At 37.1% G+C, this 16,629-nt stretch overlaps 1 protein-coding gene across 1 annotated transcript in view; it reads right to left on the reverse strand.

Moving 5' to 3' along the window:
- The window catches only part of Ddx4 (DEAD-box helicase 4), a 59,837-nt gene that overhangs the window by 21,590 nt on the left and 21,618 nt on the right, over positions 1-16,629 (reverse strand). The window contains exons 7-15 of the mRNA XM_005356801.3: positions 14,494-14,544; positions 12,681-12,740; positions 6,816-6,917; positions 5,867-5,947; positions 5,341-5,382; positions 2,517-2,564; positions 2,376-2,423; positions 2,059-2,201; positions 1,118-1,270 (exon numbers count right to left, since the gene is read on the reverse strand). Coding sequence (XP_005356858.1) covers positions 1,118-1,270; positions 2,059-2,201; positions 2,376-2,423; positions 2,517-2,564; positions 5,341-5,382; positions 5,867-5,947; positions 6,816-6,917; positions 12,681-12,740; positions 14,494-14,544 — 728 coding nt within the window. The remainder of the gene's footprint in view (positions 1-1,117; positions 1,271-2,058; positions 2,202-2,375; positions 2,424-2,516; positions 2,565-5,340; positions 5,383-5,866; positions 5,948-6,815; positions 6,918-12,680; positions 12,741-14,493; positions 14,545-16,629) is intronic.

Consider the following 16,629-nt stretch of genomic DNA (forward strand, 5'->3'; position numbering starts at 1 on the left):
AGAGCTAGTTCCAGGACAGGCTCCAAAGCCACAGCGAAACCCTGTCTCGAAAACCAAAAAAAAAAAAAAAAAAAAAAATCTATGTTTAATGCTACACTATTCAGAACAGCTAAGAAACATGACCAGCCTAGATCTCCATCAACAGATAAGTGGATCAAGAAAATGTGTTAATATAAGAAATGGTATTTCATTCAATCATAAATAAAATCATGACATTTGCCAAAAGAGAGATTCAATTAGAAATAATTATGTGAAATACTCCAGAGTCAGAAAGACAAATAGAACATTTTATCTCAAAACTTAATACAGATCTTGCATGTGATTATGGAAACCATAACCATTAGAAGGAAGAATGAGATCTTAATGAGAACAGCAGGAGGTTTGGAAAGGGTAAATGAATATATGACATGAAGGCTTATGTATGGAGAGGACTGTTTGAAGGGAAGAAGCAGACCAGCAAGGGGGGAAGAGGGAAGTATGGTGGGCAATCCAGGAAAGCAGTAACAGCAGAGTATAACACACATATATGTATACACACTATAATAAAACACATTACTTTACATGCTAATTTCAATTTTAAAAATCACTTCTTCAAGGCAGTAACTACAAGTATCTGTTCAAGTAGAAGCGGCCCTTTCTGTCCCATGGCCTTGCCTTTCTGCTTTAACGGGATGACTTTTGCCTCTCTGGCTTGCTATGAAGCCTAATGTAAGCATGTATAACTGCAACTGAACATTTAGAACTAGATGATCCTCAATGAGTTATATAGACCCAAGAGCATGATAAAAACAAACCTACATAGACAATATTCAAGCTATATAAAAAAAGGAAGCAAGTAAACAGAGTGCATAAACACTAAGAAAATTCCACATCAGAAGACCATGAATAATCTTCCAGCCAACTGAAGAGATTCGAGCTACTTAGGAAACATCAAATATTTTTCTTTTGTGTGTGTGTGTGTGTGTGTGAGAGAGAGAGAGAGAGAGAGAGAGAGAGAGAGAGAGAGAGAGAGAGAGAGAGAGAGAGAGAGAGAGAGAGAGAGAGAGAGACACACGGGGGGGGGGCACGAACACAAAAATTCAATAGAGGGCTGGTTGTATTTGGAAAGATGACTTACAGTCTTCCCAGACCCTGTTTGAGCACAAGCCATCAGATCTCTTCCTGCTAACACAATAGGGATGCTGTATTTCTGCACAGGAGTGAGCTTGGTATAGCCAGCTTTAGCAATGTTGTTATTCAGTGTTTGACAAAGATTAGCTTCTTCAAAAGTCTAAACAGAAAAGACGGCAATGATTAAATGATGAATTGCACACATCATATGCTCACCATTTCGTAAACATATTTCATTTCAGTAAGCTTTAAACTTTGATTCCACTTTAGATACAAACCAATATACCCTACTATAAATAATAACCTATTTTCATGACATAGTAGAAGTATTTCCCATAGACTTCGCTTACAAATACCATTTTCTGCCCCCTTAAACCCTGTGAGATACAGAAACTCTGATAAGTAACAAAAGCTCATTGTGAGGATAATTATTAACAGGGAATAGAAGACATCTGCTATTCTCCATACAAAATCCACTTCCCAGGGTTGAAGAGATGACTTAGCAGTTAAGAGCACCAGTTGCTCTTTGAAAGGACCTGAGTTCAATTCCCAGAATGCACATACAGGTTTACAACCATCTGTAATTCCAGTTCCAGGAGCTCTGATGCCCTCTTCTGGTCATCAGAGCCACCAGGCAGACATGTAATGCACAGACATGTGCAGTCAAAGCAGTCATACACATAAAATCCACTTCCTCACATACTTAGGATGTGAACATTTTTCACCTCTAGAAAAAGTAGCCTTTTTAGTAAATTTAAACAAAGTTCCTAATATGGTACACAAAGTAGAGATGAATTCTCGCACTTCTCTTGATAAAGTAATTCTACTGAAAATGATAGTCAATGACTCTAACATTCAACCAAGGGTCCTAGACACTAAAAGGTAACTTTTCTATTGAAAGCAATGCAATTATACCATATATTTATATCAACATAAAAATACACTGACCAAAATTGCTGGTGGTGCATCATGTCCAGATACTTCTACAAGTATGGTATCATACTTATCAAAGTTTATTCCTGTCTGATAATGTGCGAAAATGGAGTCCTCATCCTCTGGTGGAGGAGGGGGTATATATGTCACTTTTGGACCTTAAAATAGAAATGGAAAATAAAATTTATGTACTAGAAATACAAACAAGAGAAAATGACAAAAACCAATTAGAAAATACTGTGGAAATCACTACTAAAATTTTCTTGCTCAAATGTTTTAAATTTAACCATACTTCTGACATAGTCAATAGATAAGTGCAAACATTGATGTACCCTGAATGTCACTGCTCTCTCCTCCTTCAGCTTCTGACTTCCAAGAATCTTTAAGGGATAAAACCAAAAAGATAAATGTTAATGGAAGAGTAAAATAAACAGTACCCCAAAGATAAAAACTTTTTCCAAACTAAAACTTACTCTTTCCAGAGCCTGTTACTACTTCTTCATTCAAACCTTTGTAACCACCTAGTAAAGAAATTCAGATTGATTGTCAATTAAGACACAAAGCTATGTGTGTCTTTATTCTCACTATCCTCAAAGAGGGCACATCTTAAAATAGCAAACATCTTTAAAGTGTCTTACAAATGGTGTTTGAGACAGAGACTGTAGGCATAGCTCAGTTCTAACAGTGTTCATTTAATGTGCTCAAGTCCCTGGGTTTATTGATTCCTGACAGGAAAAGAAAGGAGGAAGAAGAGGAAAGAAATGGGGAGGGAGGTAGCAAGAAAGAATCTAACACATTTTAAGGTTGTCTGATATTCAACATGATGGTTTTATGTAGATTATAGACTGCACCACTGTTTTTCCATAAGCCATGAGATCTTTTCCCTGGTCAGCAAGGGAATAATTTTCTAAAAGGAACTAAAATGGATGGTTTGCTAAGAGGACTAAGATTCTAGCCATATTCATGGATATGATACACTGAAATAAGGAACGAATTCAACCAAGAAAAAAGGAACATGGGTCAAGTTTTCCAGAGTTTTCCCCTACTGGTGTTAGGGTTCTGACAGCACAAGTATTTACCAGAGTTGTTCCGAGAATTATTCCAGAATTTTCACTAGGGGGCTGGTAACTTATGTACCTTCTACATAGCAAATACCATAACAAAATCCAAGAGCCTTACATAAAAAGGCACGTGCTCAGTATAAACCACGTTTGTATATATTATACAAACAATTCAGACAAAATTAATTACCTTTTTTTTTTTAAATTAAAACACTGTTTGGCTGATGGTTCAGTCACATTTCTACCTAGCTCTTACATCTTAAATTAACCCATTTCTATTAATCTATGTATCACCACCAGGCTATGGCCTACCAGTAACGTTCTGGTGTCTTTCTCCTACAATGAATTATTCTTATCAACAATAAGAAAAGATATCTTTCCCAATTCCAAGTTGTCAGAAGTTAGCTACACTAGCTTAGCAATCAGCCTATCCAGACTGAGGGATGCAGTATCTTGGTTCCTTCTGTATTTATGTGACAAAGACAACTGAAGACAGAGAGGATTTACTTTGGCTCAGAATTCCTAAGTACCATCCATCATGGAAAGAAGCTAAGGCAGTGGGAGCTCGAGGAAGATGTTCACCCTGCATTAGCAATAAAGAGGTAGAGGGCAATGAACCCTAGTACTGTTTTATTGGTCTAGGATCCCAGTCTATCGAACAGTCCTGACACATTCACCCTGAGTCTTGACACTTCAGTTAACCCAGTCTAGAAAATCCTCACAGACATACTACGTGTGTGACTCCTGGTAATTATAGATCTTGTCAAGATGACAATTAATATTAACAATAGTAAGTTCATCCCTTGTCAACTTAACATTTAAATGTATCACCTTTTATCCTATGTCCCCATAGAGTCATGGCCAACACATAATGCAAAATCCTTTTAGTTCTACTTCAAAAGTCTCCACAGGCTTCCACAATTCCTAAATATTCCTGAAGCCCCTTTAGACAAGTTATAAACAAATATCTATGGGCAATCTGACTAAACTGGATTTAAGTAAACTTTTTCTATATTGGAGAACGTAAAAAGCCAGGGGTAGATTGCTACTTTGAATGATTTCAGAGTATGTGGGGGTCCACAGAAATGGGTCTGCTCCACCTTGACTGAAGGTCAGAGACCTTAAGCCTACTCTTGCTCTTTCAAAGTTACTGACAAGAAGTCTGACTTAAGAAGTGGCTACAAACAAGATATCTTTACTGAGGGTGTGGTTACCTGGTGTTCTGGATATTAAGATGGCCCACAGAGGTGGGTACACTCCACCTTGACCAGAGGTCAGTGAATTCAAGCCTATTCCTGCTCCTTTAAGGACAAGACAGGAGGTGTGACCCAGGGAGTGGCTGCCTATAGGATACTTGGTCTAAGGTGTAGTTACTGCATCTCCTGCCTAAAACATCAGACTTCTTAACTCAGGAAATAGTAGCTTGATGTCTCAAGTATTGAAGCAAGTAATTGTTCTGCTTGTCCTCTGTGTCATGTTAAAGCAGTCTTTTGCCTTCTTTCCCCCTGATTGGGGTATATAAGCTTATGGAAAACAAACACAGGCATATTCAGTATTCACTAGATAGCCCTCCTGGCTCTATCCTACGTCCCTGTGTTTCTTTCATATCTCTGTTCCTCCTACCTAATTATTCTAATCCACATGCCCCTATCCTTGAATGTGCAAACCACATAGAGGCTGGAACCCGCCAGATGTCACCCCAATGTGTAGCTACAACAAGACTAATGATTACAAAAAATCAAGTAAACAATTGATCAATTGATCTGCAAAGTATTTTAAGTTTCATACAATACTTTCGTATTTATGCACTAAGGATAAAACTTTTGAGAGCAAAAAAGTCACATTAACTGAACTACTGTTACTTTCCATTATTCTTAGATCATGAAAGGAAGAGTGTATTTTAATAATTTTTACAAATATCTATCTCATTATTTAGTATCTGCATGATATCCCATTTTATGGTTATATTAAATATTGATGAATTTTAGGTGGTTTTCAGGTTTTAATTAATATAAAGAAAACTTGGTATTCTTATGCATGTGTTTACAAATACTCTTATATAAAAATCTTACAATGAAACTGCTAGATCAGAAAGAAATAGCCTAAAAAATTAAGGAACTCCAATAGGCCATTAAAAATTCATACAGAAACAATGACAATTACCTTCATGTTAAAGAAAATAAACTTAGATTACAATAAATTTAAGCTGATGGAAGTCAGTCAATTAAGAACTTACCTCGTCCACTTCCACTTCTACTTTGATAAGTGTCACCATTATCTGTAAGACATTGCATTGCAATACCTTTAGAGAACATGCCTTCCCCTACTTCCCTTCCCCTCCGATACACAAGCAGTTTATTCAGTATAGAGACATTACCTAATTCCTAAACCTGTCAATTTTTTAATTTCATAGAATTCATTTAAACTTTACCATTTTCCAGGCATTTTGTGTTGTGTAAGTGTTGTATGTTTTCCCTATTTGATCTTAAACCATACACATCATTTTTCCCTACACCTCAGAAACTTATCTTTGAAACCAATGCAAGCCTTATTTTCCTTCTTCAAATTACAAACGATTACTCACATATCTCATGCTGTCAGTCAGCAACAGTGTACCAATTTCCTAAGGGAGACAAAACTTCCCATGTTTTTTGCCTTCATAACTAAGATTTGGGGGAATGGTCAGTAAGCCTTAGTACACATTGCCTTCTTGCTCAAAGCATAGATGAATATTAGTCCTCTTTAACAATTTTATTTCTCACCTGAATCACTTGCTGCTGGTTTTCTAGAACTAAAAAGGCCACCACCACGCTGTGTCCCCTGATCTTGGTCATATTCACTATCTTTATTTGAAAGAAACAGAATTCTATTGTTACTTTTAATAAAGTTTTACAATCATTTAGCAAATGAGCCCAAGTCATGGTATTGTTGGCTAAAGGATGTGTAAAATAGTATAGCAAGAATTACAATGTATATCCATCCATAGAGGCCAGGCAAATAAAAGAATTACAATGTATATTTTTTTCTAAATGTCACAGAAAGGATTTCTTTACAAATTATATACTTCAGTTACAAATTGAATGTATTAATTAATACATTCAAAAATTAATGCTATTTATAAATAAGTTAGTGTCAATGATATACCAAAAAAAGCCTGCCTCCAAAAAACAGCAATTTAATTGCTGCCTAGAAACCATATTGCACCATTTTACTACTTGTTCACCAAAATACCATCCCTGCTCCCACCACTGCCAAATCTAATATCAGCCCTGACCTGTACAGACCCTTCAGAGGCCTTTACTTTCCTCTGTTAAGAGACACATGCATGTCAACAGTGACTTCTGAAAACAGTACCTTAGAAATGATGTCTATAAAAATTTAAAGTAGAAAGCCAGATTGGGGAAAGAATGTATGATGGAGTGAGCCATATAGAAGACCACTTATTTAAAAAGTCAGCGATAGTTCCCAGGCTCCAAAACATAATGCTTTATCAAGACTTGGTAGCACAAACTTCTGAAACATGTGTTCCAACTTACTATTCAGTTACCCAGGTTCCTAAAAATGATCCATGATATGGGTAATTAATTTGTGACAGTCATTCTGTAAAAATATTCATATAATCCTGTGGCAACTTTGTGCAATAGGGTTTTTTAAAAATAATTTCCTTCTTAACAAATGAAACACATTTTATACAATCAATCCACTACTAACTTGGTCTTCCTAGACCAAATCCTCCTCGGCAACCTCGGAAACTACCTCTTCCACCTCTTCTGAAGGGTCCTGAAGCTTCTGAATCATTTCCATCTTGATAGCCTATATTAACACACAAGAACAGCACAAAATAACAAAAAAGTATTGGAGACATAGCAACTGAATTTAACCTTTGTATAATTTAAATAGCTTTAGTGAACACTTTAAGAATTAACTTTTCAAAAGTCACAATTGACTGCTTTACTAACATAGATATTTCTACGACCAGAAAAAAAAAAGAGCATTGTTTGAAGAATCAAAAATGAGCTAAAGAAGCATGTTGCTTGAACAGAGCGCCAAGTGGCAACAACTGCACCATTAGCTGGAATTTTACAATCTTATTACAGGACTAAATAAATCCAAGTTTGTATTTGTCCCCTATAGAAAAATAATGAACTAGGTGCATGTAGTCTTATTTCCTGTTACAAATTACAACTGAACTGTGACTCCACCTAATGCAAAAGCAGATCACTTCCAAACCAAGGTCAACTACACAAAAAATAAACTAATATTTAGTTTATGCATTTACAACTACTTAATAACATAATTATTGCTAAAATCCAAAGTCCTATATATTTGATTATTGATGGTAGATCATGTGTATTTTTAAAATCCTGCTTATAAGAGAACTAATTCAAAGCACATTCATGGGCCGAAGATGTGGCTCAGTGGTAGAACACTTAGCCTAGCACATGACAGAAGCTGTGTTTTATTCACAGCACCACCAAAACCAAAAATTTTTAAAAATCTAAGAAAATTTAAATTTATACACCAGTCAACACATTCCTTAATCTATCAATAATCTTCACGTTACTAGTTAGGCCCACTTAATACTTCTAAATTACTTGTGCCTCTTTACATTTTAAAAAGCCTATCGATTTTCTTACTTTCCATTTAAAAAGTCCTTTGGACTTCTCTTTTTCTAAGTAGAAATTATTTTCATAAAGGTCATCAAATAAGACATAAAACATGTATCTAGACTTAAAACCTAATTTAAGACTAAGGATTTACCATCTATCTTAAGACTAAAATGCTAATACAGCTGCAGCCATGGGTGTCTTCTGTCTTGTCTCTCCCTCACTGACCCTACCAACATCTTGTATTGTTACACATCTCCCAGCACTTGTATTATCACCTATGGACATACAGCTAAGCAGCATGCTTAACTCTACATCTCTTTTATCCAAGCGCTCTTCCTGTCTACTGAGAAACAGCACTCTATCATAAATGCTCTATCTCTATTATCTTCTTTCCACTGAGTTGTCTTCCTTAAGGAACTCATCTTACTAGTTTCCCACAAAATAAACTAGCCGTATCACACACATTATGCTCTATTTTATATTGTTATTAGGCAACAAATACTTCACATTTCCATTTAGACTATCCATAAACTGAGAAAATCAGTTTTCAAACCATAAAGGTTAGACATCCAGTGCTAATTTCTGTTTTTGCAGCTGGGTCGTGGTGGCATACACCTTTAATCCCAGCACTCAGGAGGCAGAGGTAGATGGATCTCTGTGAGTTAAGACCAGCCTGGTCTACAAGAGCTAGTTCCAGGACAGGCTCCAAAGACACAAAGAAGCACTGTCTCAAAAAAATAAAACAAAATCATGGTCTCTTCTTAATTATTATACCTGTGTCTAAATATATAAATACAACTTGCAGAGTCTGCTTATTTTACTTTTATGTATATGAAATCCAGTTAGTACTGGATTACCAACTGGGGCATCATCCTTGGAGAAAACTATTTCTCCCTCTCTCTGTATTAGCTCAGGAATATTTAAACTATTTTTAACAGTCTTATCCCTGCTGACTTCTGCCCTCCTAGTGATTTTCTCTATTACTAAAGCAGACACTTTATTTTGTCCTTTTTCTGATCATCCTTCACTTTTACTTAAAAGCAACTTTTCGTTTCCTTTCAAGCTGGCAACAATTTTCAATTTTTCCCTTGCTAGTATTTCAGTTCTTTAGTGTTTATCACAGCCCTAATCATGATTGCTACCAATCTATTCACCAGTTTCATGCTTGTGACTCATCACTGCTTTCTTATTATGCTTTATGTTTTGTGTGTGTGTATGTCACACGTACATGTATATCACAGCATGTGTGCAGGCCTGAGAACAACTTTTCAGTTGATACTCTCTCCTTCTCCACAGTGGGTCCCAGGGATTGCTCAGGTCCCCAGCCGTGGCAGCCACCTGCCTTTACACAAGCACTCATCACTAGCACTCATTGTCAATGTCTATCTCCTCCTTCTTGTGTTCAACTGTCTTCTCGCTTCTGTTTTTGATTTTGTAGTTATTTTTGTAGTATTATCTATAATACCTTCGGAGTTTTAAATACTGTTTTTACTTGAATGGTGTAATTTCTCACTGGCATCTAAATACCCGAATACAGCGATTTGGATTCAAAACTATCCCTCCTCAACATTCTGAATACAGTATTCTATACTGTAGCCTAGCTACTTTTATGTAAGAAAATTCTGTTGTCAAGATATTGCTCTTTTAAAAATGAATCTTGCCAGGCGGTGGTGGCGCACGTCTTTAATTCCAGCACTCGGGAGGCAGAGGCAGGTGGATCTCTGGGAGTTCGAGGCCAGCCTGGTCTACAAGAGCTAGTTTCAGGACAGGAACCAAAAGCTAAGGAGAAACTCTGTCTCAAAAATCAAAAAAAAAAAAAATGAATCTCATCCCCTACCCCTTCTAGTGATTTCAATCTTTGAAACACTTTAATTTCAATATATATATATGAGGGTATGAATTTTTTTATTTAATTTGCTCAGAACTCCATGACTAACTGCAAGCCTTATCTATTCTCTTCTTTTCTGTGTGTCTTTTTCTTGTTTTCTCTTACAAGATATTTAGGAATGTTTTTAGGAATATGGTGGGCAAGTAGATAATCTACTGTTTCCAATCAGTTAGCTGCATTTTGTTTTCTATTTCCATTATAATTTCTCAGATCTGTTTTTGATTAATTTTTGCTGAACTTATCTGTTATGCTACATGCTCAGGTCAGTGCTGAGGCAAGCTCTACCACTGCTCAGACCTGGTGTAGGAGGTTCTTCTGTCCATGTGTTGCTTTTATTGGTTAATAAATAAACTGCCTTGGCCTAGTTGATAGGGCAGAACTTAAGTAGGCGGGGAAGACAGAACTGAATAGTGGGAGAAAGAAAGGGGGAGGGGGAGGGGGAGAAGAGACGCCATGGATCCGCTGAAGACAAATGCTGGGAATTTTACCCGGTAAGCCACTGCCACATGGTGATACACAGATTAATAAAAATGGGTTAAATTAAGATGTAAGAGTTAGTCAGTAAGAAACTAGAGCTCATGGGCCAAACAGTGATTTAATTAATACAGTTTCTGTGTGGTTATTTCAGGACTAAGCTAGCCAGGTGACTGGGAAGAACAAGTGGCCCTCCCCTTACACAGGCCAGGGCTGTGGGTGTGCTCTACCACTGTGCTAGGCACTCAGCCCTGACAGTGACATTCTAGATAAAATGAGTTCTGAAGTCAAAGGTAGGAAGAGATATGGACTGTATTTCATAAGCAGCAAAATAATAATCTTCATAAAGGACTATTTGAAAATAGCCCTCCTAGCCGGGCAGTGGTGGCGCACACCTTTAATCCCAGCACTTGGGAGGCAAAGGCAGGTGGATCTCTGTGAGTTCGAGGCCAGCCTGGTCTACAAAAGCTAGTTCCAAGACAGGACCCAAAAGCTACAGAGAAACCCTGTCTCGAAAAACAAAACAAAACAAAAAAGAAAAAAGAAAATAGCCCTCCTATTCAAAGGAGTATTTGAAAATCTCTCCTCCAAAAGAAATCCTGCAGTCATATTAACATGCTCCATGTTCTATAACCAGCTAAAGTTGTCCAAGAGTGAATATACTGAAAGCAACTGATTAATTTTATAATATATGAAGTGTTAATGCAATGCAAAGTGATATGCATCACCAAATACCAAGAACTCAATGTAGAAAATGTTAAGAAATCCATAATGAAATGAGAAAATGTGACTAGAAAAACCTAGAAGCTTGTGCAGCAAATGCTGTTATCTATTGAGCTCTCTTGTCTGCCTCTGACTCCTACTTTACACACAAAAGTAAATGCAAGCTAAAAGTATAACGAGGTTCAATAACAAAAATTCAGTGAACTGTTCAGATGAAAAGGAAAGTGCAAAGCATACAGATAGGAGGGATATCTTAGTACTGTAAACTCTGAGATGTTTCCTATCTCTTAAAGCTAAAACTATAGCTCAATAACTAGCAATTCTACACCTGAGCATGCCAATGCTCAAAAATACTACACCATTCACAACACCACTTTCATAGTTGTCCCAGCTGAAAGCAGCCCAATACCTGCATTAATAGGGAAAAAAAGAAGACTATTAGCAGGGTTAATGATCTGTAAGAGTAATATCATAAATGGCTCTCCGAGTACATTAAACAGAAGCCAAAAAACAGCACCTGCTGCATTAGTTCCTTTATATCAAGCAGAAAAACAGACAAAATTGTACATTTAGAAGTCAGAATAAAAATCTTCAGGATGCCATTGTTTATGACTGAACATGTTATGAAAAGAGGGCTTTTCTGAGGTGCTAGTGATTTCTATTTCTTGACCTAGATGTGGCGAATAAACTGAGGTGTTCAGGCTTTTTTCAGTATTGAGTTACCTAGCAATGGTATATTAGATCATATTACAAAATAAGCACACAGATACACGCACGCACGTGCGCACACTCACTCACTCACTGAATGGCTATGTGCTAGCTTTCTAGTCTAAAATGTGTATGTCTACAAGAAACAGGAATCAAGACTGTTCTAGAAAATGGCTATGTCCCAGCTAATCATTCTACTGCTGCTTTAAGTCAGAAATAAGAACAGTCTGCTCCAAATGACTTCTAGTTTCTTCATTTAAACATGAATTAATCTGACTTAAAGGTAACACAGACATCATCATTCTCCAGAAAACAAATGGGGAAGAGAAGCAGGGTTGAGGATGCAGCTCAGTGGTGGAAAACTTAGGGAGCACAAGGTACCCTGGGTTTGATGACTAGCACTACTATTTTTTGTTTTGCTTTTTTAATGAGAAATGCTAAAAGATGTACTAAATTTTGCTTTTTTCCTTCACTATCACATCTTTGAAAAATTATCATAAGGCTTAATTTAGGAGATAGCCTTTTTTCAATCTGAAACTTACTGATAGCTTCTCTGGCAAGGGGGAGAGCGCCTGTTGCTCAGTCCACTAACTATCTTAAGGTAAAATGAAAGATGCTCCCAAGTCATACCATCATGGAATTCTGTATTATCACAGACATGCATAGGTGAGTACTCTATTAGAGGCTCTCTCCAGTTTTCTGAAGGTACTGCTGCTGCTGTTTTAACATGTCTCCCATATATTCAAAACATATAAAAGATAACTGTTATACCATCTCCCCTCCAATTCATTAGAGGCAGAATTAACAAAGAATGATGGACTATCTTGAGATTTGAACAAAAATTAATATGCAATTTCTTCCCGCTCCCAAATTTCTAATGACATTTTTCAGAAACAAATACATTCTTGGTTCATCTAAATTGTGATTGATCAAGACACTAAAAATTCCTCTTTTGTAAATTATAGCATACTCTTGAGGGCCTAAGGAAAAAAACAAGTATGAAATGGCAGAGAGGAAGAGGTGGACTTACAAAGAACTGCTCAAATACTAGGGACAGGGAGCGTACACCAGCGTATTTTTCTTAAAGGCTTTCATTTCTTTCAGGCTTTTTAGAGTTAGTTTTGTCAGTTTAGTTTTGTCTTACAGACAAATTGTTCAAAGCATTGTCCTTACCACCTCTCTTGGAAAACCCCCTGTTCCGAGTTTGATTGTCTTCACAGTCATTACTGGACTCTTGAATAGAAATATAACATGTGAATAGCATCTAGGTAACTTTAAAGGCATAACTGCTAAAGAACAGAATAGAACTTAATAGGAATATTTTTCAAGTTGAAAATGAACATTGTGATACTTAAAATATTTCACTAGAAACAAAGATATTGCTTAAATTCCCTATACAGAACATCTATGTATGCCAGTATTTAATGTTAAGTCTACCACTGAGCACCAACTATTTGGTCCCTGTTATGCTAGACAAAAAAGAAAAACTTACACAAGTAATCAAATGGTTCTGAAAAGCAATTCATAGACTATAGAGACATATGACTGTTCCATTTAAAATATTATCATTTCTTTCTCTGTAATTATCATTCTTAACAATGCTAGATAGTGGTGCTTTCTTAAATCCATGCAAACGTTTCCTCATTTTTCCTAATTAAGTACTCAATTACTCATTGGATTTTCTGTTTTAGTGACAGTACAAGTACACTTCCCGAGTTTTTCTGGACAGTGGTATAAGAATCAATCACAACACTGAAGAACACCCAAGTGAACAGGGTGAAACAGATGCTTAAGCTCCATTCTCACAGTTTATTCTCCAAGTACAGAGTGATAAGGAATGAACAATTTTTCAAATTTTAAAAGTTTTATGTTTATTAATATAACTCTAAGATCTTCAAATTCTTAGCAAAAGCATATTTGGAAATACACAGAGAATTTCAAGGTATTTTTCCCATGTCATTGATGCCCAGTATTCAAGAACTTTAAATAAATGGCAAGGATGTCAAGCAACCAAACAGTTTACAGGCTATCATCTAAACTCATGCACAAAATTACTCATCTAGTTACTGCTTTGTTTTATACTTTTTAAACATGATCCTGACACCTAGCTGAAGGCCTTTCCTTGACTATTTGGAGCATATGTATGTGTTTGAAGACAAGATTTTTCTGTATTACAACCCTGGCTGTCCTGGAACTCAATTTTTAGACCAGGTTGGCCTTGAACTCACTGAGATCCACCTGCCTCTGCCTCCCAAGTGCTAGGATTAAAGGCATGCACTACTACACCCAGCAAGCTTATATTCTTTTAAAGAGTCACCTGGGACAACTTTCTTGAAAAGAAGATTTAAGAAAAATAAGTGGAAAAGGGCTTTTAAGAATGAAAACTGACTGAGATAATAAGGTGAGAGCTAACATATCTGCCTTTGACAAAAATAATCCTATAGATCACTTTAGGACCTGGCAAAGAGAATGGGGTCTTACATTATCTTTCATCAATTATTCCCCTAAAATCAACCTGTATTTACTTTGATCATTTTAAGAAGTAAAATAGAAGCTAGGTGGTGGTGCATGCCTAGGACTCAGGAGGCAGAGGCAGACAAATCTCTATTAGCTCAAGGGCCAGCTTGGTCTACAAGAGCTACTTCCAGGACAGGTTCCTAAGTTACATAGAAAAACCCTGTCTCAGGGAAAAAAAGAAATTAAAATAATGGCATTAGAACTTGGATAAAAAATAAATTCTATACTATTTTTCTAATTTCTTGTAAATCTAGCCATTTAGAAATAAGTTTAAAATAAGAAGTGATCTTTGTAGATATAGGAGATAAAGCAAAGCACAAATGAAAATTGAATAAAATTAAACAGTTACAACCTAATAATTGCATGGTATAAAAATGATGTCATAAACAACTTATGCACCTGGCACTGAATCTCTCTAGCCTGTTTCTGACATTATAGTTTTTAAAGTTTCCAGAAAACCACAACTTACCTTTCCAGAAACCAGAGCTATCTCCTTCTTCAAACTTGTTATTTAAAAAACCTATAAATTATATAAAAGGAAACTTCAAATTTCTGAAAGAATTTCTTTTACCTTTACAGCTTAAAAATGTTTTTCAGGACTGGAGAGATGGCTCAGCAGCTAAGAGTGCCTACAATTGTAATTGTAAGGGCAGGGATTTGGACCAAGCACTCACATCAGGTGACTCACAGACGCCTATAATTTCAGCTCCAAGATATCTAACACCCACTCCATGGCATGTGTACAGAAACACATAAAATCTGTTTTAAAAATCTTTCAGGACGGCCGGGCGATGGTGGCGCACGCCTTTAATCCCAGCACTCGGGAGGCAGAGGCAGGCGGATCTCTGTGAGTTCGAGACCAGCCTGGTTACAGAGCTAGTTCCAGGACAGGCTCCAAAGCCACAGAGAAACCCTGTCTCGAAAAACCAAAACAAAAAAAAAATCTTTCAGGGACAACTAATTATGATAACCCCTCCAAATGAGATAAACTATAATACAGCTACATATACAGCTGCAGTGTTGTGAAATTTCATTTGTATTTTAATAAAGCTTGTCTGAAGATCAGAACACAAAACAGTCACACTAGTCAGCCATACAGGCCCTGCAGTGGTGGCACACACAGTTACTCCCAGCAGCCACACTAGATATCCATAGTGGTTGGGTGGTGCATGCCTGCAATCCCAGCACTAGAGAGGAATATAAGGCAGGATAACACTGGAACTCACTCTCTTTCAGCTGAAGATTTCACAGTGGTAAGAGCTCTCTAGTAGCTTGGCTGCTTTGTTTTTCTGATCTTTAAGTTGAACCCCAATATCTGTCACTGGGATTTTATTATTCATGCTACAATTGGAGCCCAATGTTCAAGGTACGGATTCACAAAAAAAGCCATTTGTGGCTCGTTAGCCACTGGCACAGGCTGGAGCTGCACATAGGGTTTGAGCCCCACTGGGCTAGGCTTTCTTTTTTCCCCTCAAACCTTTGAGTTTGGGATTTTTCCTGTTTAACCTCTCTGAAACAGTCCCCAGCTGCCAGCCAAACTCCAGAAGCACGTGGGCTCCAAATGCCACAGGACTCACCCACTCTAGACTGGCTGGTTCTGCCTTCAGGCAGCAACCTTCACACATGCTTTTTCCCAACAATAATACCCTGGTGTGGTTTTTTTTTTCCAGAAAGCCCGAGCTCCTCCCTCCTTCCATCCATCCATCTCTCCCATCTCTCTCTTTCCCCTCTCTCCCCTCTCACTCTCTCTCCTTCCACTATGGGTTGCAGTCTCTCTCTCCCTGAACCTCCTTTTCAGACTGCTGCCAAATTAGGCAGCTGCCTTGAAATCCACTCAGGCCTTTACTGTTCTATGCAGCAGCAATCAGCCTCACATCTTCATCAACATCAGTAGATTTCTTAAGAAAATTGGGAATTCTTAAAGGGAGAAATTAGTTAAAAGAGAGTTTTCCCCCACATTAAAAATATGGGGTTTTGCTTTTGTTTACACAGGAGAAGAAAAGCTATGGATACCACCAAAATTGATAAAGATTTGATGTGAACAATACACATCTTAATTAGAAGAGATGACAGTTCATCAAAGAGCATAGCTGTTTAAACTAAACTAACCTATATAACTAACAAATGCTTTCCATTTGATCAGATATAACTGGCCAAAGGATAATATCCCCCAAATTAGGGTTGGGGAAGGGTTTTGGTTCTATCTTTTCAAGAGAATAAAGGTATCCAGCTAAGGAATCTGAAGACCACTGACAAATGAGACATCTGAGAAGAAAGGACAAATCATCCAGGAAAAAAAATGTCTCAAGAAAAAGAGTAAATTGGCCTATTGGTATATCACATTTCCAACAGGATAAAATTTTATTTATCTTCCCAAATGTTTCTGCTGTTCTCTAAAGACATATAATGCAAATAGTCTTTTTGTAGTTCCAGTCTAATTAAAAAATCAAAGCTGGCTTTGGAGTTGGAATGTGGCTCTCCCTTTCTCTAAATGCAAGCATGTGTATTAAAAGTGAAATCTAAGGGCTGGAGAGATGGCTCGGAGGTTAAGAGCATTGCCTGCTCTTCCAAAGGTCCTGAGTTCAATTCCCAGCAACCACATGGT

This window comes from Microtus ochrogaster, chromosome 19 (genome assembly GCF_000317375.1).
Source record: "Microtus ochrogaster isolate Prairie Vole_2 chromosome 19, MicOch1.0, whole genome shotgun sequence".
NCBI lineage: Eukaryota > Metazoa > Chordata > Mammalia > Rodentia > Cricetidae > Microtus > Microtus ochrogaster.